This window comes from Bombina bombina, chromosome 9, assembly GCF_027579735.1.
Source record: "Bombina bombina isolate aBomBom1 chromosome 9, aBomBom1.pri, whole genome shotgun sequence".
NCBI classification, from domain to species: domain Eukaryota; kingdom Metazoa; phylum Chordata; class Amphibia; order Anura; family Bombinatoridae; genus Bombina; species Bombina bombina.
This window is the reverse complement of record NC_069507.1, coordinates 223,417,294-223,442,335: the sequence shown is the minus strand read 5'-3', so window position 1 is coordinate 223,442,335 and position 25,042 is coordinate 223,417,294. Positions and strand designations below refer to the sequence as shown.

General features: G+C 41.9%; 1 protein-coding gene across 3 annotated transcripts in view; it reads right to left on the bottom strand.

Annotated features, from left to right (window-relative positions):
• CACUL1 (CDK2 associated cullin domain 1) overlaps window positions 1-25,042 on the bottom strand; it is a 170,166-nt gene that overhangs the window by 115,412 nt on the left and 29,712 nt on the right. For all 3 annotated transcript variants that reach the window (XM_053692673.1, XM_053692672.1, XM_053692674.1), the window contains exons 4-5: window positions 19,289-19,384; window positions 6,341-6,443 (exon numbers count right to left, since the gene is read on the bottom strand). In XM_053692673.1, the coding sequence (XP_053548648.1) occupies window positions 6,341-6,443; window positions 19,289-19,384 (199 nt within the window). The remainder of the gene's footprint in view (window positions 1-6,340; window positions 6,444-19,288; window positions 19,385-25,042) is intronic.

The following is a 25,042-nucleotide window of genomic DNA, read 5'->3' as shown; positions in this document are numbered from 1 at the left end:
GCCCTTACCTCCTGTAATGTCAGCGATAATTTCTTTCAACCCGGGCCCAAATAAAGACTGCCCTTTGAAAGGTATATTAAGTAATTTAGACTTAGAAGTAACATCAGCTGACCATGATTTTAGCCACAGTGCTCTACGTGCCTGTATGGCGAATCCAGAGTTCTTAGCCGTAAGTTTGGTTAAATGTACTACGGCCTCCGAAATGAATGAATTGGCTAGTTTAAGGACTCTAAGTCTGTCCATAATGTCGTCTAGCGTAGATGAACTAAGGTTCTCTTCCAGAGACTCAATCCAAAATGCTGCCGCAGCCGTAATCGGCGCGATACATGCAAGGGGTTGCAATATAAAACCTTGTTGAACAAACATTTTCTTAAGGTAACCCTCTAATTTTTTATCCATTGGATCTGAAAAAGCACAGCTATCCTCTACCGGGATAGTGGTACGCTTAGCTAAAGTAGAAACTGCTCCCTCCACCTTAGGGACCGTTTGCCATAAGTCCCGAGTAGTGGCGTCTATTGGAAACATCTTTCTAAATATTGGAGGGGGTGAGAACGGCACACCGGGTCTATCCCACTCCTTAGTAACAATTTCAGTTAATCTCTTAGGTATAGGAAAAACGTCAGTACTCGCCGGTACCGCAAAGTATTTATCCAACCTACACATTTTCTCTGGTATTGCAATGGTGTTACAATCATTGAGAGCCGCTAAGACCTCCCCTAGTAATGCCCGGAGGTTCTCCAACTTAAATTTAAAATTTGAAATATCTGAATCCAATCTGTTTGGATCAGAACCGTCACCCACAGAATGAAGCTCTCCGTCCTCATGCTCTGCAAGCTGTGACGCAGTATCAGACATGGCCCTAGTATTGTCAGCGCACTCTGTTCTCACCCCAGAGTGATCACGCTTGCCTCTTAGTTCTGGTAATTTAGACAAAACTTCAGTCATAACAGTAGCCATATCATGTAATGTTATCTGTAATGGCCGCCCAGATGTATTAGGCGCCATAATATCACGCACCTCCTGGGCGGGAGATGCAGGTACTGCCGCGTGAGGCGAGTTAGTCGGCATAACTCTCCCCTCGCAGTTTGGTGAAATTTGTTCACATTGTACAGATTGACTTTTATTTAAAGTAGCATCAATACAGTTAGTACATAAATTTCTATTGGACTCCACCTTGGCATTGGAACAAATGACACAGATATCATTCTCTGAGTCAGACATGTTTAACACACTAGCAATAACTTGCAACCTGGTTATAATCTTTTTTAACAAAAACGTACTGTGCCTCAAAGAGGTACTTAAACGATTAAATGACAGTTGAGATAATGAACTGAAAAACAGTTATAGCATCAAGTTTAAAATAACACAACTTTTAGCAAAGGTTTGTTCCCATTAGTAAATAACTAAATTTGACATAAAAAATTATAGAGTAACGTTTTTATTCACAGTCAATAAAAATTCTCACAGCTCTGCTGAGAGAATGTACCTCCCTTCAAAGAAGTTTGAAGACCCCTGAGATCTGTCAGTGAACCGGATCATGCAGGAAATATAATAGTAGCTGACTGGAATTTTTTGATGCGTAGCAAAAGAGCGCCAAAAACGGCCCCTCCCTCTCACACACAGCAGTGAGGAGAAACGAAACTGTCACAATTTAAAGCATACAACTGCCAAGTGGAAAATAATGCCCAAACATTTATTTACTCAGTACCTCAGCAATGTAAACGATTCTACATTCCAGCAAAAACGTTTAACATGACAATATTTATTAAAAGGATTAGTGACCTTTAACAGAGTAGTTCCGGTGAAAAACCATTCCCAGAATACTGAAGTGTATACATACATGTCATTATAACGGTATAGCAGGATTTTTTCATCAATTCCATTCAGAAAATAAAAACTGCTACATACCTCAATGCAGATTCATCTGCCCGCTGTCCCCTGATCTGAAGCCTTTACCTCCCTCAGATGGCCGAGAACAGCAATATGATCTTAACTACTCCGGTTAAAATCATAGTAAAAAACTCTGGTAGATTCTTCTTCAAACTCTGCCAGAGAAGTAATAACACGCTCCGGTGCTATTGTAAAATAACAAACTTTTGATTGAAGTCATAAAAACTAAGTATAATCACCATAGTCCTCTCACACATCCTATCTAGTCGTTGGGTGCAAGAGAATGACTGGGACTGACGTAGAGGGGAGGAGCTATATCAGCTCTGCTGGGTGAATCCTCTTGCATTTCCTGTTGGGGAGGAGTTATATCCCAGAAGTAATGATGACCCGTGGACTGATCGCACATAACAGAAGAAAGCCGGGATAGGGTAAAGTAAAGGCCACTTTTGGACTGCTGGGGCCGATTTAACTCTACCTCAGGACTTTTCCCCTCTTGGACTGGGTATATATGCACTGCTCAGCGAGCAGTTATGTCTGATGCTGAGATGCTATTTGTATATATGTTTACACTGAGACTACCTACAGGTAGTATGTTATTTAGGCAGACCAGTTGATTTATGAAACATAATACTGTCTCTTGACGTGATTTTTCTCTGATAGAAGTTTATTCCGTTTATTTGCAGGGGTTCAGGAGTGGCATATATGTGAAATAAATACTGTATCGCATATTGAGCTGTTGCTTCACCATTTATAAAAGCTTATAGCCTGTTTTTTCTCAGCAGATGTACGCTGCTAACCTATATATCCAGCTTCTTTCAACGCCTTTTATGTAACTATTTATATGTATATTGCTGAGATAGTACAATAGAAAGAAAGTAAAATTACTAGATGGCTGTAGGTTTCTAGAATTGCTCCCACTTTACAGGGGCTATTGGCTTAACTGAGCTAACCCCTCCATCTCTGTAGTGTTATTACTTAGGTAGAGGTCAATCTCACACCTTTCTGCTGTTACTTATATATAGCAATTAAGGGCCCAAAGTGGCCCTATCATCTAAGGTCTAATGTGCTCTATATAGCTACTCTGAACATGTACTGTATATTATGCTTTATCTTCATATCACCTATGATGTTGGTCTTAGGCATACATAAAGTTTTATATAAAGGTATGAATGAAATCTATAATCTTTCCAGTTTTAACTACCCCTTGTGTGCCCTTCACATGTGCTGAGATAAACGGGGGCCTATATCACAGACAGTACTGTCTATATAGAATTCACTACCAGGCTGGGCCCTAGAAGGAATGAACGATGGAACCTTGAGAAACTTGTTTAAGATCTTGAGATCTAAGATTGGTCTGAACGTTCCCTCTTTTTTGGGAACTATGAACAGATTGGAGTAGAACCCCATCCCTTGTTCTCTTAATGGAACAGGATGAATCACTCCCATTTTTAACAGGTCTTCTACACAATGTAAGAATGCCTGTCTTTTTATGTGGTCTGAAGACAACTGAGACCTGTGGAACCTCCCCCTTGGGGGAAGTCCCTTGAATTCCAGAAGATAACCTTGGGAGACTATTTCTAGCGCCCAAGGATCCAGAATATCTCTTGCCCAAGCCTGAGCGAAGAGAGAGAGTCTGCCCCCCACCAGATCCGGTCCCGGATCGGGGGCCAACATTTCATGCTGTCTTGGTAGCAGTGGCAGGTTTCTTGGCCTGCTTTCCCTTGTTCCAGCCTTGCATTGGTCTCCAAGCTGGCTTGGCTTGAGAAGTATTACCCTCTTGCTTAGAGGACGTAGCACCTTGGGCTGGTCCGTTTCTACGAAAGGGACGAAAATTAGGTTTATTTTTTGCCTTGAAAGGCCGATCCTGAGGAAGGGCGTGGCCCTTACCCCCAGTGATATCAGAGATAATCTCTTTCAAGTCAGGGCCAAACAGCGTTTTCCCCTTGAAAGGAATGTTAAGTAGCTTGTTCTTGGAAGACGCATCAGCCGACCAAGATTTCAACCAAAGCGCTCTGCGCGCCACAATAGCAAACCCAGAATTCTTAGCCGCTAACCTAGCCAATTGCAAAGTGGCGTCTAGGGTGAAAGAATTAGCCAATTTGAGAGCATTGATTCTGTCCATAATCTCCTCCAAAGGAGGAGAATCACTATCGATCGCTCTTATCAGATCATCGAACCAGAAACATGCGGCTGTAGCGACAGGGACAATGCATGAAATTGGTTGTAGAAGGTAACCTTGCTGAACAAACATTTTTTTAAGCAAACCTTCTAATTTTTTATCCATAGGATCTTTGAAAGCACAACTATCCTCTATGGGTATAGTGGTGCGTTTGTTTAAAGTGGAAACCGCTCCCTCGACCTTGGGGACTGTCTGCCATAAGTCCTTTCTGGGGTCGACCATAGGAAACAATTTTTTAAATATGGGGGGAGGGACGAAAGGAATACCGGGCCTTTCCCATTCTTTATTAACAATGTCCGCCACCCGCTTGGGTATAGGAAAAGCTTCTGGGAGCCCCGGCACCTCTAGGAACTTGTCCATTTTACAAAGTTTCTCTGGGATGACCAACTTGTCACAATCATCCAGAGTGGATAATACCTCCTTAAGCAGAATGCGGAGATGTTCCAACTTAAATTTAAATGCAATCACATCAGGTTCAGCCTGTTGAGAAATGTTCCCTGAATCAGTAATTTCTCCCTCAGACAAAACCTCCCTGGCCCCATCAGACTGGGTTAGGGGCCCTTCAGAAATATTATTATCAGCGTCGTCATGCTCTTCAGTATCTAAAACAGAGCAGCCGCGCTTACGCTGATAAGTGTTCATTTTGGCTAAAATGTTTTTGACAGAATTATCCATTACAGCCGTTAATTGTTGCATAGTAAGGAGTATTGGCGCGCTAGATGTACTAGGGGCCTCCTGAGTGGGCAAGACTCGTGTAGACGAAGGAGGGAATGATGCAGTACCATGCTTACTCCCCTCACTTGAGGAATCATCTTGGGCATCATTGTCATTATCACATAAATCACATTTATTTAAATGAATAGGAATTCTGGCTTCCCCACATTCAGAACACAGTCTATCTGGTAGTTCAGACATGTTAAACAGGCATAAACTTGATAACAAAGTACAAAAAACGTTTTAAAATAAAACCGTTACTGTCACTTTAAATTTTAAACTGAACACACTTTATTACTGCAATTGCGAAAAAACATGAAGGAATTGTTCAAAATTCACCAAATTTTCACCACAGTGTCTTAAAGCCTTAAAAGTATTGCACACCAAATTTGGAAGCTTTAACCCTTAAAATAACGGAACCGGAGCCGTTTTGAACTTTAACCCCTTTACAGTCCCTGGTATCTGCTTTGCTGAGACCCAACCAAGCCCAAAGGGGAATACGATACCAAATGACGCCTTCAGAAAGTCTTTTCTAAGTATCAGAGCTCCTCTCACATGCGACTGCATGCCATGCCTCTCAAAAACAAGTGCGCAACACCGGCGCGAAAATGAGGCTCTGCTTATGCTTTGGGAAAGCCCCTAAAGAATAAGGTGTCTAAACCAGTGCCTGCCGATATTATTATATCAAAATACCCAGATAAAATGATTCCTCAAGGCTAAATATGTGTTAATAATGAATCGATTTAGCCCAAAAAAAGTCTACAGTTTTAATAAGCCCTTGTGAAGCCCTTATTTACGATCGTAATAAACATGGCTTACCGGATCCCATAGGGAAAATGACAGCTTCCAGCATTACATCGTCTTGTTAGAATGTGTCATACCTCAAGCAGCAAGAGACTGCACACTGTTCCCCCAACTGAAGTTAATTGCTCTCAACAGTCCTGTGTGGAACAGCCATGGATTTTAGTGACGGTTGCTAAAATCATTTTCCTCATACAAACAGAAATCTTCATCTCTTTTCTGTTTCTGAGTAAATAGTACATACCAGCACTATTTCAAAATAACAAACTCTTGATTGAATAATAAAAAACTACAGTTAAACACTAAAAAACTCTAAGCCATCTCCGTGGAGATGTTGCCTGTACAACGGCAAAGAGAATGACTGGGGTAGGCGGAGCCTAGGAGGGATCATGTGACCAGCTTTGCTGGGCTCTTTGCCATTTCCTGTTGGGGAAGAGAATACATTTCCTGTTGGGGAAGAGAATATCCCACAAGTAAGGATGACGCCGTGGACCGGACACACCTATGTTGGAGAAATTGCATGCTCTATCTGAATCATGAAAGAAAAATTTATAATCATGCATTAGGGAAAATGCTGACTTCCATTATGCTATTCTTATTATCTTTTACAGACAAAACACACCAAAGTTTATATTTACATTTTTTGCAAGTAATGATATTTTCACTATTTAGTTACATCATTTACATAGGAACGTTGGATAATATAAAGATTTATATATTTACATTTATCAGCAATTACAAAGTTAACATACTCACGCATTAGGCTATAAATGTGCTTATCTGCCACGTGGTCCGTAAACAGCTTTATTAGGTCATCTTTCAAGTCTCTGTTAAGCTTAGTTTCTATGTAAAATTTATTCTGAAACATAAAATTGAAAACAAGTATAAAACCAAGACCGTTCCTCAGTAAAAGGAATTTAATTTCCGACTAAACTAAGCTCCCTCTTGTGGATTTGTAAAGGCGTCACAACGAGGGGGGGGGCAGCTGGCAATACGGATGAGCTGCATACATAGCAATTACTTGACATGAGAAGGACAATTGTTACAATCTAGAAAGAGAGAAATATTTATGTTTGTCAAAGCTATAGGGCAGTGATGACGAACCTTGGCACCCCAAATGTTTCAGAACTAAGTTTCCCATGATGCTTAGTCCCTCTGCAGTCCAGTCGAGCATCATGGGAAATGTAGTTCTGAAACATCTGGAGTGCCAAGGTTCACAATCACTGCTACAGGGTGACATTTTCCCGACAAAACAATGAAAAATATTTTAAAAAAATAACAACCTCCCCTTAAGTCTTTAACAAGTAAATACATTCTAGATAAACTTATGTATTTAAAACAAAGATTAGGATAAGACTATGCAGTTATATGCTTTAAAAAGATATGTTGTTTAAATATTGAATACACAAGTGCAAAGTTTTGGTTTCTTTTAAGTAATAGGTGCCACCATGTTGAAACCTAGGTTTCTCTTATCTAAGCTCTTCTGCTAAGTACAATCGGGGACAGAAAGTATTCAAAACGATGGATGTGTGCATTGCTACAGTAAATATTAAATATGGTTAACATTTAGTCAGTTTAAAATTACTAAAATCCACAAAATCTTTATTTGCAAACTTTATGTGTCTCTAATTGTACTCATCGATTTTATAGTGAAACTACAGGAACAGGAGACGCAATAATGAAAACATAATACTACAGAAAAATGAGATTGCTTAGAGGGTGGAGGCGGTGAGAGCGGGGTCCCTACACAACAAAAAAATATTTATAGCAAAGAAATAATACAAAAAAAAAAAAAAAATACTGTAATTTGTAACTGGCAGACTGGCTGCCAAGTAAAAGAAGGTGGAATACAGTGGGAAGGGAGAGGGTTAGAGAACTCTTTGTGGGGGGATCAGGTAGGTGGGAGGGTGAGGAAGGATCCCTACACTACAAAAAATACTTAAATATTATTAAAAAAAAACCTCTAAACTGAGTACTGGCAGACTGTCTGCCAATACCTAAGATGGTAGTGACCCGTGTGTGTGTGTGGGGGGGGGGACTGTTTGGGAGGGAGCAAAGGGTGGGGGGTGTCAGGTGGGAGGGCAATTCCTACAATACAGCAAATATTACCCTTTCCAGCTAAACAATTAACTCCTTCACTGCTGGGAATTTCAGAAGTGTGTTGCTCAGCTGCACTTAGTGGCCTCTTAATTACCAAAAACCAATGGCAAAGCCATTCATGTCTGCTATTTCTAAACAAAGGTTTTTCCTAGAGAAGCTTTTTTAACCATTTGTCTTATTACTGCACTAATATATATATATATATATATATATATATATATATATATATATATATATATATATATATATATGTATGTGTGTGATCATATTTAGATACCAAATAGTGTCATCAAATACAGGTGGCCCTCGGTTTACGCCGGTTCAAATTGCGCCGTTTCAGAATAACAACCTTTTTTTCAGTCATGGTACTGCTACTGAAATGCATTGAAAAGCAGTGCGCTAATTAAAATAGCCAGTAGGTGGAGCTGTCCACTTGTGTTTCAGCAAAGTTAAAGGGACAGTCTACACCAGAATTGTTATTGTTTTAAAAGATAGATAATCCCTTTTTTACCCATTCCCCAGTTTTGCATAATCAACAGTTATATTTATGTATTTTTTTACCTCTGTGATTATCTTGTATATAAGCCTCTGCAAACTGCCCCTTTATTTCAGTTCTTTTGACAGACTTGCAGTTTAGCCAATCAGTGATGGCTCCCAGGTAACTTCACGTGCATGAGCACAGTGTTATCTATATGAAAAACGTGTACTAACACCCTCTAGTGGTGAAAAACCTGTTAAAATGCATTCTTAAGAGGCGGCCTTCAAGGTCTAAGAAATTAGCATATGAACTTCCTAGGTTTAGCTTTCAACTAAGAATACCAAGAGAACAAAGAAAAATTGGTGATAAAAGTAAATTGGAAAATTGTTTAAAATTACATGCCCTATCTGAATCATGAAAGGTTTTTTTTTACTAGACTGTCCCTTTAAGCAAGTTTTAACAGTCTGAAATTGATCTGTGTACACAGATCAGATCTATCGAGCAAGATTTAGCAGCCACTTCCCTATTATCTTCCTGTCCAGCTGCTTGAGGTGAGGGTGCCTAACTGCCTATTAATCACTGCAGATAGAAATGCATAGAATAGGTGCAGACCCAATATTATCTAACATGCTAACAATGCAGAGAACTGCAAATAAAAAACGTTTTTGTTCATTAAACTTAGTTTGATGATGATGCAATCTGTTGTATAATTATTTTATTAGGTGATGTTTAGCAAAATGTTTTTGTTCATTAAACTTAGTTTGATGATGATACAATCTATATTATTAGGTTTATAATGCTGTTTAGCATTTAAAGTCTTAATTTCAAACCTTTAAAAATTATGTATTAGGTGTTACTTATGAAAATTTTGAGAGGGGCCTGGAACCTAACTCCCACACTCCCCATTGACTTACATTATAAACTGGGTTTCAATTTACAACGGTTTGAATTTACAACCATTCCTCCTGGAACCTAACCCCGGCGTAAACTGAGGGCTACCTGTATACCAAAATAGGCCTAGATCAATACATTGGGTTGTCTACTTTAAAAATATATCTAGTTGTCATTGCTAAATTTAAAAAAAAAAAAAGGCTCTATTTCTGTTTAAACAGAATGATAGCAAAAATGCTAAAAGGTTCTCCGATACTTTGAGCAAGTTTTTCTCTGAAATTCCCAGTAGCGAAGGGGTTAAAAAAAGATAGACAGTAGGCATATGCATTTGTGATATTCAGGAGGAAACAAATGCTAAAGATTGCGGCCATTATCGATATTCAACAATTTTTTGGATCCAAATTTATTCTTGTGACAATGCAAAACACTAAGATCTGTGCAAATCCAGATTTTTGTATGTTGCACTTTTACAAGAATAAATATGGCTCTGAAAATTGCCAAATACTGCTTGCAGCATTTCTTTTCTCCTGAATGTCATGAGCATGCCTAATAGACAGGTCAAAACTGAAATATGCACTTCTCATGGCATTCTTTGTCCCTTAAATATCCATATGGACCATAGTTTACATTTTGATGAAGAAAGATGATTAAAGGGAGACTGAACCCAAATTTTTCCTTTCTTGATTCAGATAGAGCATGCAATTTTAAGTAACTTTCTAATTTACTCCTATTATCAATTTTCTTCGTTCTCTTGCTATCTTTATTTGAAAAAGGCATTTAAGCTTTTTTTGGTTCAGACTCTGGACAGCACTTTTTATTGGTGGTTGAATTTATCCACCAATCAGCAAGGACAACCCAGGTTGTTCACCAAATATGGGCCGGCATCTAAACTTACATTCTTGCATTTCAAATAAAGATACAAAGAGAACGAAAAAAATTTGATAATAGGAGTAAATTAGAAAGTAGCTTAAAATTTCATGCTCTATCTGAATCACGAAAAAAAATTGGGTTCAGTGTCCCTTTAACCCCTTGAGTGCTAATGACGGCTCTGAGCCGTCACAAGCACTCTCCCACTTTCAGCGAGATCTGGGGACTCCTACCGGCTTCTACCCCGGTGATTGGGCCTGCATAGTGACAGGCATCGCCGGGGCTTCACATTACATGTGGTGACGTCACGCGCAATGACGTGATGACGTCACCGCACAACTTTATACATTTTTTTATTTTATTTTTTAAAGGCTTGGGTTTCATTACCCAGACGTAGCCCCCTTCCCGAAAATTAAGGGTACTCCCAAAGAGAGACCCTCCACTGAAAGTACAGAGATGGCATGTCACAACAATTCATCCGTTCACTCTGACATCCTGCCTCAAGGCAGGGGAACACCCCCACTGAACAGAGGAGGAAAATATCTCCCATCATCAGTTGGATATTATGGATAAATATGCCCTAGGCAATGGTATGCACAAGACCAGCATAATGAAATTACAGCCACAGCTGTATCTAAACTCTTGACCTTCAGGTTTCAAGGGAGCCACTAAGTCATGGTGGGACACCATCCATCCACCCCAAGGGAGAACGAAACTAGCACAGCGCCTCCGTGCACCAGCATAGCACAACCGCACAAGGCATGGAGCGTAAAGCTATAGGCAGACTCAACAGGTCAAGTACTGAATGACAGAAACATCCGGCCACTACGGCCGGTCCAGTAGAGGACTAATTCTCTAAGAAGAAAAAAATATGCGCCGGTAGGAACCGAAGATGTTCCGGAACCGGGAACAGGGCCGTCCTGAACCACTCTTAGGGATCTGGAACAGAACTCCAAAAAGTCTAGACAAAGACAAGGACCAGGACAAATAAACCCGGACACACAGAACTCAGAGCCGGCTTACAAACATACTACCCATAGAGGAACCACCGGGTTACCCTTCCGGGGCAGACTTCGCACCCCAGGCGATGCATCACAGTTATATCCAAAGCACCTTGGACACTGAACTCTCATGTAAGAGTCCCAGACACAGAATGCTTAAGACACCCACAACGGGAAACAACTCCCAAATTAAAAAGGGTGCTAGGCAAGATGAGAGCCACACAGTCACTCTGGTTGACCCTAAGGCACTAGGGGCAAAAGACTAAGTGAACATCAAGAGAACATCAAGAGAACAGAGCTCAACCCCAGATATTCTGGAGAAAATAGAACCATAGTCTCCAAGATCCTCTCAGGATACTTCACCTGGAAGCCCCTACAGTTCGAGGAATAACGAATTAACTAACAGTCAAACCCCAGACGGGTAAAAACCCAAAAACATCTAAGCAGGGGCAAAACAAACTCCAAAATATGGGAGCAGATGGATCCCGGAAGTAGAAAAACCCAAAGGTCCTACTTCCTGAAACAGCTGACCAAAGGCCAAACCCAATGGAAGAAGACAAAAAAAAAAGGACCCAATCAGCCTCAACCCAAAGGAAGAGATACTGTCATCAAGGAAAAAAGATCCAAAAAGGACAATTCCAAAGAAGACCTTAAGGAGAAGATGAGGAACATTACCTAGAGCAATCCTTAGGAGGATCCACTCTGGCCCAATCAGAGTGCAATTCTTCGGTCGCCTGCAAATCAAGATTTAGACAAGGCTATTTGTAACCCATCAGTGAAGGGTACGCGCTGTCAGGAACACCTAGGCCGATGCTCCTTCTTATAAGACAAGACGAGACCCAGCCTGTCGGCTAGGAACCGAAGGTCTCCCCCTCCAAATGTAGCCCTGCATAGGTAGAGCCTCAAAAATGTATTGAAGCCCACGGAAGTTTCACTTCATGAACACTCTAGCAAAAACAAAAGCATAAATAGATCTGAAGAGAAAACAAAAGCATAAATCGATCTGAAGAGAACCCAAAGAGAAAATAACTCCTCATTCGAGTAAGAAACTCACCATACAACCATGCAGCCAGTTACACCGGCACCATGAGGATGATATAAGTCGTAAGGAACATTAGCGCCCGCAGAGGACCAGCCTGCTACATAGGGCATTCAAAACTGACCAAGGCCACAGAAAAATAAAAATACCATAGGATTGACAAAACTAAGGACATAACCATGTACTAAAACCTTAACTTGCGACTTCAGCGGAAGTGCTCAAGCGACTACAAAATCGCCAGTCTCAAATTCCAGAGAGACATGTTTCCCAACGGAAAAATTATAACAGACATGAGCTTCCAAAAGAAATAAAACACATCCTAACCAGATTAAAGAAAAAAAAGGCAGCACCCGCAGGTGAACACCCGAAAAGAATGGGTACACGAACAGGACCAGCCAATCAGAGACCCCATTCCTTTAAGATCAGAACTGGAATAAGATACCCCAAAAAAAAGGAAATTAGAGACGATAAGGAGATTAACTGCATCCCCACACGTCAAACCCAGCTTGCCGTCTGGAACAGAAGACCGCCAACCTATTAGGACTGGGATCCTCTAGCACCGCCAAAACTTCCGCAGCAGGACAAGAAGCCACGCCAGTCTATAACGAAAAGCAAGACTTACCTCCGCTGAGGCAAGTGACAACCCTGGCACCCGGGGGTTGGACCCCTGAAACTTCAGAGGAAACCGCTTCCCCAGATGGCTAATCTGACCCAGACGAACACACGCCCTTCCGGAGAAGGGGGTAACAGCATTAGGGACACCTGCTTGCGTAGTCAAGGAAAGTTCTAGGGGACGCGCCTCACGGGATATGGGATTCCCAGGGGCGGATGGCTCGGCAGACTCTAAGTTCCCTGTACTGGGAGAAGAAAGCACTCTAAAGCGGCATTCAGAAAATAACTGATGGGCATGGATTACCTGGACTATTTCATACTCTTTGTAAGAATCAGAGACATCCGTCTCCAAAAAATCAGAAGTCTCCATAACTTGGTGATAGATAATTATGGATAGAAAAATAAAAACGGCACCTTACACCCCCCAATGGCAGGGGCGCTCACCACCTCCTGTGACCCAGACAACTAGCATACAGATTCTCTCCGTCGCCACACGATCAGGAATACAGAAATGGAGAACATAACGTGACCACGCCTAGTCACAAGGTACACCATGCAGGCCAGAAAAAAGCGCGCCAAGGCCACCAGGGCTGCGCAGCCTGATAAAAAGGCCATTATGTTCCGATATAGCCATGAGCCCTATTTTCACTACACATTAGCAAACAGAATCACATAACTAACATGATTAAAGTTCAATAACCCCCCTCAGGAGATATTAGCCCATGACTCCATAAAGATAAAGGAGTCCCACTAAGACCCTGACTTCTTCGTTTACATCACATTCACATCATCGAAGTAAAAACATAAATTATGCTTACCTGATAATTTCATTTCCATCAAGGGGAGGAGAGTACACGGCTTCATTCATTACTGTTGGGAACATACACCCAAGCTCTAGAGGACACTGATTGAAACCGGGAGGGTAAAAGGCAGACCCTAATCTGAGGGCACCAAAGCCTGCAAAACCTTTCTCCCAAAAACAGCTTCCGCAGAAGCAAAAACATCAAATTTGTAAAACTTATTAAAAAGTATGTAAGGAGGGCAAGGTAGCCGCCTTACAAATTTGCTCCATAGAGGCCTTATTCTTGAAGGCCCAATAAGAAGCCACAGCTCTAGTTGAATAAGCCGTGATCCTCTGAGGAGGCTTATGTCCCGCTGTCTCAAAAGCCAAGCGAATCAATCTCCTAAACCAAAAGGACAAAGAAGTAGAAGAGGCTTTCTGCCCCTTGCGCTTCCCTGAATACACAGGAAAAAAAAAGATGTAGACTGTTGGAAATCCTTCGTAGCCTGAATATAGAACTTCAGGGCACGAACCACATCCAGATTATGAAGTAACCTCTCCTTAGAAGAAGAAGGGTTAGGACACCTAATTGATCGGTTAGACACCACCTTGGAAAGAAACCCCAAACCAGTGTGAAGCACAGCCTTATCCGCATGAAAAACAAGATAAGGAGACTCACATTGCAAGGCAGCCAGTTCAGATACTCTGCATGCCGATGCAATGGCCAACAGGAAGAGAACCTTCCAGGACAGAATCTTAATATCAATGGAATGCATAGACTCAAACGGAACCCTCTGCAAAACCTTAAGAACCAAGTTTAAACTCCACGGGGGAGCAGACTGTCTAAAGACAGGCCTGATTCTAGACAGAGCCTGAACAAAATATTGGTTGTCAGGAAGCTCAGTGAGTTTCCTATGCAATAAGACTGACAATGCCGAAATCTGTCCCTTTAAGGAACTAGCGGCAAGACCCTTCTTCAAACCGGCTTGGAGAAAAGACAGAATCCTGGATACCTCATCCTATGCTAAGGATATCCATGCTTTTCACACCAGGACAAGCAAGTCATTCACACATTATGGTAGATGCGACCAGTGACTGGCTTCCGTGCCTGAATGAGAGTATCAATCACACTTTCCGAAAAGCCTCTCTTGGCCAAGACTAGGCGTTCAATCTCCACGCAGTCAGCCTCAGAAAAATCGAGATTTTGATGTTGACAAGGGCCCTGTTCCAGCAGATCCCTGTGACAGGTTAACCTGCACGGCGTAGAGGATGACATTCCCACCAGATCCGCGGCCACGACGGAGCAATCCGAATGGCCAAAGGCCGCTGTTTGATGGGTGCCACTACACAAGGTAGAAGTGGTAACGGTGGAAAAATGTAAGCTAGGCTGAACCCCCGAGGCACCGCAAAGGCATCTATTAGTGCTGCCTGGGGATCCCTGGACCTCAACCCATATTGGGGTAGCTTGCAATTGAGTCTGGACGCCATGAGGTCTATCTCTGGCGATCCCCACCTGAGACAAATCTCCGCAAACACTTCGGGGTGAAGAGACCATTCCCCTGGATGGAACGATTGCCTGCTGAGAGTCTGCTTCCCAGTTGTCCACACCTGGAATGTGAATCGCTGAGAGCGAGCAGCTGTGGGACTCGCTCCAAGATCCGAGACACCTCCCGCATGGCTAGGGAGCTCCTCCTAGCCCCCCTGGTGGTTGATGTAAGCCACCGAGGTAATGTTGTCGGTATGGAATCTGATAAAGCTGAACGACCTCAGAAGATGCCATGCCTTCAGAGCATTGTAGATTGCTCAGAGTTGAAGAATATTTATCGGAAGGAGGGACCCCTCCCGGGACCATTTTCCTTGTGCCATCCTGGCTCCCCAAACAGCTCCCCATCCTGCCAGGCTCACGTCCATGGTCACAATCTCCCAGGACGGTCTCAAGAAGGATGTCCCCATGGACAGTTGCTCCGGACGTACCCGCCACAAAAGAGGGAGATCCGAGTCCGAGCATCCATGGATATCTGCTGTCTGAATATTCGCCATTCCACTGTCTCAACATGCACAATTGAAGAGGTCTGAGATGGAACCTGGCGAATGGAATGACGTCTATGCTGTAAACCACAAGTCCGATCATCTCCATACACTGAGCCACCGAGGGACTTGAGAAGGACTGAAGGGCAGGGCAAGACAAGAGGACGCAATCTTCCTGCGTCGATGGTCTGTCAGAAATTTTTTGATGGACATAGAGTCTATTATCGTACCCAGGAACTCCACCCTGTTGATGGGAATAAGTGAAGTCTTTCCTGAGTTGATCTTCCAACCGTGAGACTGGAGCAAAAAAAGAAGAGCCCTCGAATGATCCTCTGCGAGACTGAGTGACGGCGCCTAGACTAGGATGTCGTCCAGATAGGGCGCCACAGCAATGCCTCTGGCCACCGCAAGTAGCGCCCCCAGAACCTTTGTGAAGACTCTTGTGGCCGTCGCCAGACTAAAGGGAAGGGCCACAAACTGGAAGTGTTGATCCAGAAACGCAAATCTCAGGAACTTGAAGTGGTCCATGTGGATTGGCATATGAAGGTAAGCATCCTTCAAGTCTATAGTTGTCATGAACTGTTCCTCTTGAACTAGGGGCAGAATAGATCTGATTGTTTCCATTTTAAACAATGGAACACTCAGAAAATAATTTAAACACTTTAGGTCCAGAATCGGCCCTCCTTCTTTGGAACCACAAAAAGATTTGAATAGTACCCTAGACCCCTTTCTGCTTGGGGTACTGGTACGATGACACCTAGAGAGGAGAGATCTCTCACACATTCTAGAGAGGCTTCTTTTTTTTCCGGTCTTGAAGACAGGTTTGATAGGAGGAATCTGCCCCTGGGTGGATGGGATCTGAACCCTATCCTGTAGCCCTGGGCGACAACATCCAGAACCCAAGGATCTTGAACGTCTTGGAACCATGCTTCTGAGAAGAGAGATAATCTGCCCCCTACTTGATCCATAGACCAGTCGGGGGCCGCCCCTTCATGTCGACTTTGTCTCGGTGGGCTTCTTGCTCTGCTTAGACTTGTTCCAAGAATGAGCCGGTTTCCAAGTTCCCTTGGACTGGTCCGCTTTCGCGGCGGGCTGCTGGCGCTGGGCCTTGTCCGCACGAAAGGGACGAAAAGTAGATCCTTTAGGCTTAGCCTTCTTATCCTGCGGTAGGAAAGCTTCCTTGCCTCCCGTAACCGTGGATATGATCGAATCCAATCCTGGACCGAACAGAATCTTGCCTTGAAAAGGCAGGGACAAAAGCCTCGACTTAGAGGTCATGTCCGCAGACCAAGACTTTAGCCACAGAGCCCTGTGAGCTAAACCGGAAAAACCTGACATCTTAGCATTCAGGCAAATAATTTGCATATTGGAATCACATATGAAAGAATTGGCAATCTTCAGCGCCTTAATCTTGTCCTGTATCTCGTTGATGGAAGTCTCCCCCTCTACCATTTTACACAGGAATTCACATTAATATGCCGCAGCTCCAGCCGCAGTTAGCTGAAAAACAAACCCTGTGTGTTGAAAAATCTTTAACATGTTTTCCAACTTTTTATCCATGAGCGACGAACGATCCACGAGGGGAATAGTTGTCCGCTTCGCAAGCGTGGAGATAGCACCATCCACCTTAGGGACAGTACCCCAAAGCTCCAGCTGAGAGTCCGGGACGGGGAACAGTTTCTTAAAGGAAGAAGAAATGGAAAAGGAAGAACTTAATCACTTCTGTTCATTCTTAATAATATTTGCCATCTTAACAGGAACCGGAAGGCCTGAGGCACCCCCCCTGTTCTCATATACCTTATCAAGCTTAAGAATCGCAGGTTCTTCTGGAAGTTTCAGTTCCGGAACTTCCAGAGTAGCAAGCACTTGTCTCAACAAAAAGCGCAAATTTTCCATCCTAAACCTAAAGTCAGGCTCCTCTGCAGCCGAAGGTTTAGATGACACGGACTTCGACCCAGAAGGGGCCTCCTCCGAAGAGTCGGAGAGGGCCTCGTCATCGTATAACGCCTCAGAAATTTCCACGGGTGTAGACAACCCCTGGGCCGGGCCGCCATGATACGCCCTACACTTGCGCTTAGCAGAACTTGGTAAGGCATGGATCACTTTCGATACCGCCGTTTGCAGTTGATCCGCAAAATCTGATGGCCAACGAATCTCTCCCACAGGAGTAATGGTTGGACCCTGGGGCGTTGCATGTGCAATAGATGGATGCAGGGAACGCACCTCACAGGATGGGGACCCCTCAGAGGTGGACAGCTCAGAAGTGCTAGACATCCGTTTGCTCTTAGATGTCGTAACTTTATTAAGGCATGTGGAACATAGTTGAGCAGGCTGATCTACCAGAACCTCCTCACAATAAACACAGGGATGAGACCTAGTTAAAGAGGGGGAGCCCTCCATAGCTTGCGCTGTTATTAAGGACTAGATTAACTTAATAAATAGGCACCTTTATAACCTCCAATGGCCGGGGCACTCACCACCTCCTATGACCCAGACTACAGAAACGTTTAGTCTCCTGCGCTGCTAATCAACAGAGGAAGAGATAGCCACACCCGGTCACGTGGAATGCCCGGCAAGAACCGCCCCTGCCTAAGGAGAAAATGTGCCAAAAAAGAGCCACGCCATATTTACGTAAGTCACCTGAAAGTTCCACAGAGTGCCAGAGCCTCATCTCGCACATAACGCAGCAACGACACAATAAATAATATCATGTATAACCCCCCCCCCCCCCCCCGTTCAATAATCCCCTTTCCAGGAATATTAACGCACGATTCTTTGAAGATAAAGGAATCACACTGTGACCCTGTCTTCCATGTAATCATTATATAATAAAAATGAAACGATCTTACAAGAATCTACGCCGTGGAACAGGAACACGGCCCTTCAAGTGTGACAGGTTAGTAGCCTCGCTCCTGACATGGACTTGAGAGAAAAAGCAGGCAGTGAAACTCGTCCACGCTTATTGCTTGTGGAGCTGTTAATATGAGTGATTCAGGATGGTTTCGCAGAAAGACTCTCCCTGCATCTCCGGACTCTAACTTTCACCAAGGCTCTCACTGAGAGGTTGACAGGACTACTTAAAACTCCAGTCCCATTCCGAAGAGTACTACCCTCCATAAGAGACTACTCCAATCTTCGTCACTTCTCTGCCGTCCTCCTGTGACGTAAAGCAAAGAATGACTGGGGGATGAGGGAGTGGGGGAGGTATTTAAGCCTTTGGCTGGGGGGTCTTTGCCTCCTCCTGGTGGCCAGGTTCTTAACTCCCAACAGTAATGAATGAAGCCCGTGGACTCTCCTCCCCTTTAGATGGAAATGAAACGATCTCACCGGAATCTACGCCGTGGAACAGGAACACGGCCCTTCAAGTGTGACAGATAGTAGCCTCGCTTCTGACATAGACTTGAGTAAAGAAAGCAGGCAGCGAAGTTAGTCAACGCTGATTGCTAAGGAACTGTTAACATGAGTTGGGATGGTTTCGCAGAAAGACTCTCCCTGCATCTCCGGACTCTAACCTTCATCCATGTTCTCACTGAGAGGCTGACAGTATTACTTAAAACTCCAGTCCCATTTTGAAGAGTACCACCCTCCATGAGAGACTATATTTCAAACTTCTGACACTTCTCTGCCAACCTCCAGTGACGAAAGGCAAAGAATGACTGGGGGATGAGGGAAGTGGGGGAGGTATTTAAGCCTTTGGATGGGGTGCCTTTGCCTCCTCCTGGTGGCCAGGTTCTGAATTCCCAAAAGTAATGAATGCAGCTGTGGACTCTCCCCGTTTATAAAGAAAATTGCTGCTCTATCTGAATCATGAAAAAAAAAATGTGGGTTTCATATCCCTTTAAGCATCTAATAATAAATATTTGTACAACCTGTGAGATTTATTGGATAGAGCAGAACGGACACTTACCATATATATAAAGAGTGGGACAATACTGTGTAACGCTCCCATATACTGCCCCAGGGCAAGGTTAAACCTTTCTATATACTGAGCCGGCGAGCACATCTGAAACAAAAAAGATAGAAAGAAAAAAAAAGGAATTAGCTAACACAGTAGGAATGGGGTTAAAATGAGACTGAAATATGCTAAAATAATATATTCTCAATATGGCTTTTTCAGCAATAGCACATCCCCTGCATTAAAATATTCCGTTCTACATGTTGTCATCAAGTTACAGCACTCAACAGATAACACTAAAGGGATTAAATCAGCTGTGCATATGTATAAGCAAACATTAGAAATACAGCCTGCTAAAAAAAAAAATCACGTCATCTTTGAACCAAAATTTTTTTCCCAAAATATAAAGGATACAAGTCCGAATGATCATAGTGATAATCATGAATGTACAATTTTTATAATAATAAGTAAACACATACAAAGTGCTACTTAACCTTTTAAAGCCGTTATGCCGTTCCATTCCGTCATAATTAGACTGGGCTTTAAAGCCGTTATGACGGAATGGAACGTCATAACTAACGGCTGTCCTGAAGCCTTCTGTGCTTCAGGGATTTAATCGCGGTCTGGAGGGCATTCCTAGGGTTGTAGGGACGCCCCCCAGATGCGATCCAATAATTGAAATCTCGCGATCGTATGCACGATCGCGTAGTTTCAATTTGTCTACATCGGAACAGTTGTTCCGATGTAGGCACTTTAACCCTGTCACGAAAGGGTTAAAGGGACATAAAACCCAAATTGTTTTTAGCATTCAGATAGAGCACAGAATTTATAAGAAAAAGACAACAACAAAAAAAGTGTCTGGTTATTTTTTTTTGTTTTCATGGTATTCTTCGTTGAAGAGATACTCTGGTAGGAGGTTTGCACATGTCAAACATTACATGGCTGGAAAAACTACTGCCACCTAGTTCTTCTGCAAATAATATATGATAATAATAATAATAACATTGTTGCAAAATTATTGGGGGACACATGCACCCTCCTGAGCTTTACTTCCTGCTTTTCAACAAAGGATAACAAAAGAACAAAGAAATTTTGATTAGAAAGTTGTTTAAAATTGTATGCTTTACCTAAATCAAGAAAGTTTCATTTTCATATCATATTCCCTTAAAAGGAAAGTAAACCCAGATTATTATTTTTTGGCAGGAATGTAAATATGATTTAAAATATTCAATTAGTTGTATTATAAAATTTTTGTCATTTTTTTGTATTATTTTGAATTCTTTACCCCTTTTGCTTCCAAGAATTTCAGAGCAAAACCTGCCCAAAATACTGTAGAATTTTTAGCACTCAATTTAAACAGAAACAGACCTTTCTTTTTTATTTATTTTTATTTACCTATCAAAATTATATATTTTTTTGTAGACAACCCAAGGTGTTGATCTAGGCCCACTGAAGTATATTTCATGTCACAGTTTCCCTGCCAAACACCATCAAATTTAAAAAAAAATTGTTAACTTTTTCACACACTTTGGGTTTCTCACTGAAATTATTCACATACCGCTTGTGCAGTCATAACACATTGCCATTTTGTAATTAGAATGCTACTTATTGCAGCTGCGCACCACACTAATAATATTACAACTGGTAATTACCCTTTTCTGTAGCGTAGGGGACCCTCACCTTCCTCCCCCCTCCCACAATAAACCGCCCACCCACCTCCCTCCTTCCATCCAACACTACCCGATGCATCGCTGCAAGGGATCTGCCTTCATATGGTAAAGGGGGAATGATCAGTTCTTCCTTAGAATATGAAGGCAGATGCCTTCTGCCCCGGGCTGCAGTCTCCACTGTCAAAGCTGATGGCGGGGACAGCAGCATGAGCCCCAGTGTTGGACGCAGGTACTACATCAACACAGTACGCTGGGCAAAGTACTGTGTGACATAGTATCTATGTCCAATTGGCTTAAGGGGTTAATGATTTACATATTGTATCACAGAGGGCTACCCAGGTGCCAAGTGTTTAACTAAAACGAATGGAAATGTTTAACGAAAATTTGAATATTGCAAGCAACAAATTTCCCTGAATATATGAAACAAACTTTTCTTACCTGCACATCTATTGTTTTTTTATTTATTTAAATCAAATGCATATTGCTCATTTAGATTAAAATCATATATCATGTTTAGGCACTCTAGAAAAAAAAGTAAAGTTCACTGGTCCTTTAATCCTTAGACAAAATTCTGTAATCCAATACCATAGCGCCCTCTGCAGGCAGAAAAGTACAACAGAGAATGTGTAAGATTTACACTATGCTGCTCATAAGGTAAAGGCTGCACTTCTGTGGTGATCAGTTAGTCAAGCCAATTCCCGATATGGCTACAAATAGAAAAAACATACAGAAGATTTATTTTTAAAATTTTAAGCATGTTGATTTGTTCATTATTTTGTGAAACGAATACCAATTATAGCCGCGTGCAGCGGCATTCTGATATTTTTGGCGTCAGATTTATTAGTGTGAAACTGCAACAAAGTAAGTTATGTTGCATGCATCTCCTTTAATGTGATCCCAATAATCCATTTTACCCATTTGTGTGTATTAAATAGTCTACAAATTGCTCCTATACCTTTATTTTGTCATTTGAAATAACTGTTTTTGCCTGTTGTAACCGTCACCTATACAGAAATTTCCAGTACAGCACTACTGGTTATAAAAATGTTATGTAAACAAAAATCAACATAAATAAGCACACTCCCAGTAGGAACGTGATAAAGTGTTAATTTTTGATTGCTATAAGTATTTGTCTTTTCTGTACAATTAGAGAGATGAGATAAATATATCTGTGTATATAGAGAGTAAGATAAGATAAGGGAGGACAGATATTCCTGCATATTCATTCCATCTGAATGAATTCTGGTTTCAATGAGCAAAAACAGCTATTCAATATACAAAAATAAACATAAAAGAGCAATTTCCCATATATTTTATATTCCGCAGAGGGTATAACAAGTAATTGGAAACAAATTAAGAGAAAAAAAAAACAATTGTAAAGTTACTTACCCATTAACCCTTTCCTGCCGTTAGGATGCCCCATGCCATCCTAACTGCGCTGGGCTTTAGTGCCGTTAGGAAGGCATGGAACATCCTAGCCATTTGGCTGTCCTGAAGCCATAGTCGCTTTGTAAATATGATCATGGGCTGGAGGGCATGCCTAGCAACATATGCACTCCCCCCTGACCCGATCCCATCACTGAAATCACGTGACTGCATGAATGATCACGTGATTTTTATTTTTACTTATTTATTATTATTATCAGGTATTTGTAGAGCGCCAACAGATTCTGCAGCGCTGATTTGTTTACTTTTCCGATGTAGACAAATAAGTCTCGGCGGGAAAGGGTTAAGAAACTGTTTAAGAACGTTATGCTACACATACCTATAAATTCCAGAATATTTAATCACACGTGACCGCTATCAACTAGCTGTATAGCACTAGAACGCACTTGCAAAGGGCTGGGGAGATTACTTTTCTAGGTATTAAAATGAGGCAAAGGAGACAAAGAAAAAAATGTATCCTTTTATTTACCATACGCACATGTAAACAGACTATAAAATATAAAGGAAGAAAAGAAAAACATAATATACGTAAGAACTTACCTGCTAATTTCATATTGGCAAGAGTCCATGAGCTAGTGACGTATGGGATATACAATCCTACCAGGAGGGGCAAAGTTTCCCAAACCTCAAAATGCCTATAAACACACCCCTCACCACACCCACAATTCATTTTAATGAATAGCCAAGTAGTGGGGTGATAGAAAAAGGAGTAAAAAGCATAAAAAAAAAGGAACTGGAAATAATTGTGCTTAATACAAAAAATCATAACCACCATAAAAAGGGTGGGTCTCATGGACTCTTGCCAATATGAAAGAAATGAATTTATCAGGTAAGTTCGTTCATGTAATTGGCAAGAGTCCATGAGCAGTGACGTATGGGATAGCAATACCCAAGATGTGGAACTCCACAGAAGAGTCACTAGAGAGGGAGGGATAAAAATAAAAAAATTAAATCCACACCTAAAATAATAAGTTTTTCTCATAAATGCAAAGAAAAAACTTAAAACATAAGCACAGGAATCAAACTGAAACAGCTGCTTGTAGAACTTTTCTACCAAAAACTGCTTCCGAAAAGGCAAATACATAAAAACGGTAGAATTTAGTAAATGTATGCAAAGAAGACCAAGTTGCTGCTTTGCAAATTTGATCAACTGAAGCTTCATTCTTAAAAGCACATGAAGTGGATCTAGTAGAACGAGCTGTGATTCTCTGAGGCGGAGCCTGACCCGACTCCAAATAAGCCTGATGAATCAAAAGTTTTAACCAAGATGCCAAGGAAATGGCAGAAGCTTTCTGACCTTTCCTAGAACCAGAAAAGACAACAAATAGACTAGAAGTCTTCCTGAAATCTTTAGTAGCTTCCACATAATATTTCAGAGCTCTTACAACATCCAGAGAATGTAAGGATATCTCCAAAGAATTCTTAGGATTAGGACACAAAGAGGGGACAACAATTTCCCTATTAATGTTGTTAGAATTCACAACCTTGGAAAATCAGAAAAGGAGACTCACAAGAAAGAGCAGATAATTTGGAAACTCTTCTAGCAGAAGAGACAGCCAAAAGGAACAACACTTTCCAAGAGAGTAGTTTAATATCCAAGAAATGCATAGGCTCAAAAGGAGGAGCCTGTAAAGCCTCCAAAACCAAATTAAGACTCCAAGGAGGACAAATTGATTTAATAACAGGCTTCATACGGACCAAAGCCTGTACAAAACCGTGAATATCAGGAAGCTTTGCAATCTTTCTTTGAAACAAAACAGAAAGAGCAGAGATTTGTCCCTTCAATGAACTTGCAGACAACCCTTTATCCAAACCATACTGAAGAAATGCCATGGAGAATGCCAGGAGAATTTATGAGAAGAACACCATGAAATATAAGTCTTCCAGGCTCAATAATAAATCTTCCTAGAGACAAATTTACGAGTCTGCAACATAGTATCAATCACTGAGTCAGAGAAACCTCTATGACTAAGCATTAAGCGTTCAATTTTCATACCTTCAAATTTAATGATTTGAGATCCTGATGGAAAAACGGCCCTTGAGACAGAAGGTCTGGTCTTAAAGGTAGTGGCCAAGGTTGGCAACTGGACATCCGGACAAGATCTGCATACCAGAACCTGTGAGGCCATGCTGGTGCTACCAGAAACACAAACGATTGTCCCATGATGATCTTGGAGAACATTCTTGGAGGAAGAACTAGAGGTGGGAAGATATAAGCAGGTTGGTAAAACCAAGGAACTGCCAACGCATCCACCGACTCTGTCTGAAGATCCCTAGACCTGGACAGGTACCTGGGAAGTTTCTTGTTTAGATGGGAAGCCATCAGATCTATTTCTGGAAGACCCCACATCTGAAAAAACACATCTGGATGGAGCGACCACTCCCCCGGATGTAAAGTCTGATTGCTGAGATAATCCGCTTTCCAAATGTCTACACCCGGGATATGTACTGCAGAAATTAGACAAGAGCTGGATTCCGCTAAAGAAAGTATCCGAGATACTTCTTTCATAGCTATGGGACTGTGAGTCCCACCCTGATGATTGACATAGAACCGTTCATTTGTTTTCAGACAGACAGACATTACAATTGTGGCATCTCTTCAACAGAGGCCAAACCTGAAAAGCCCTGAAAATAGCACGGAGTTCTATAA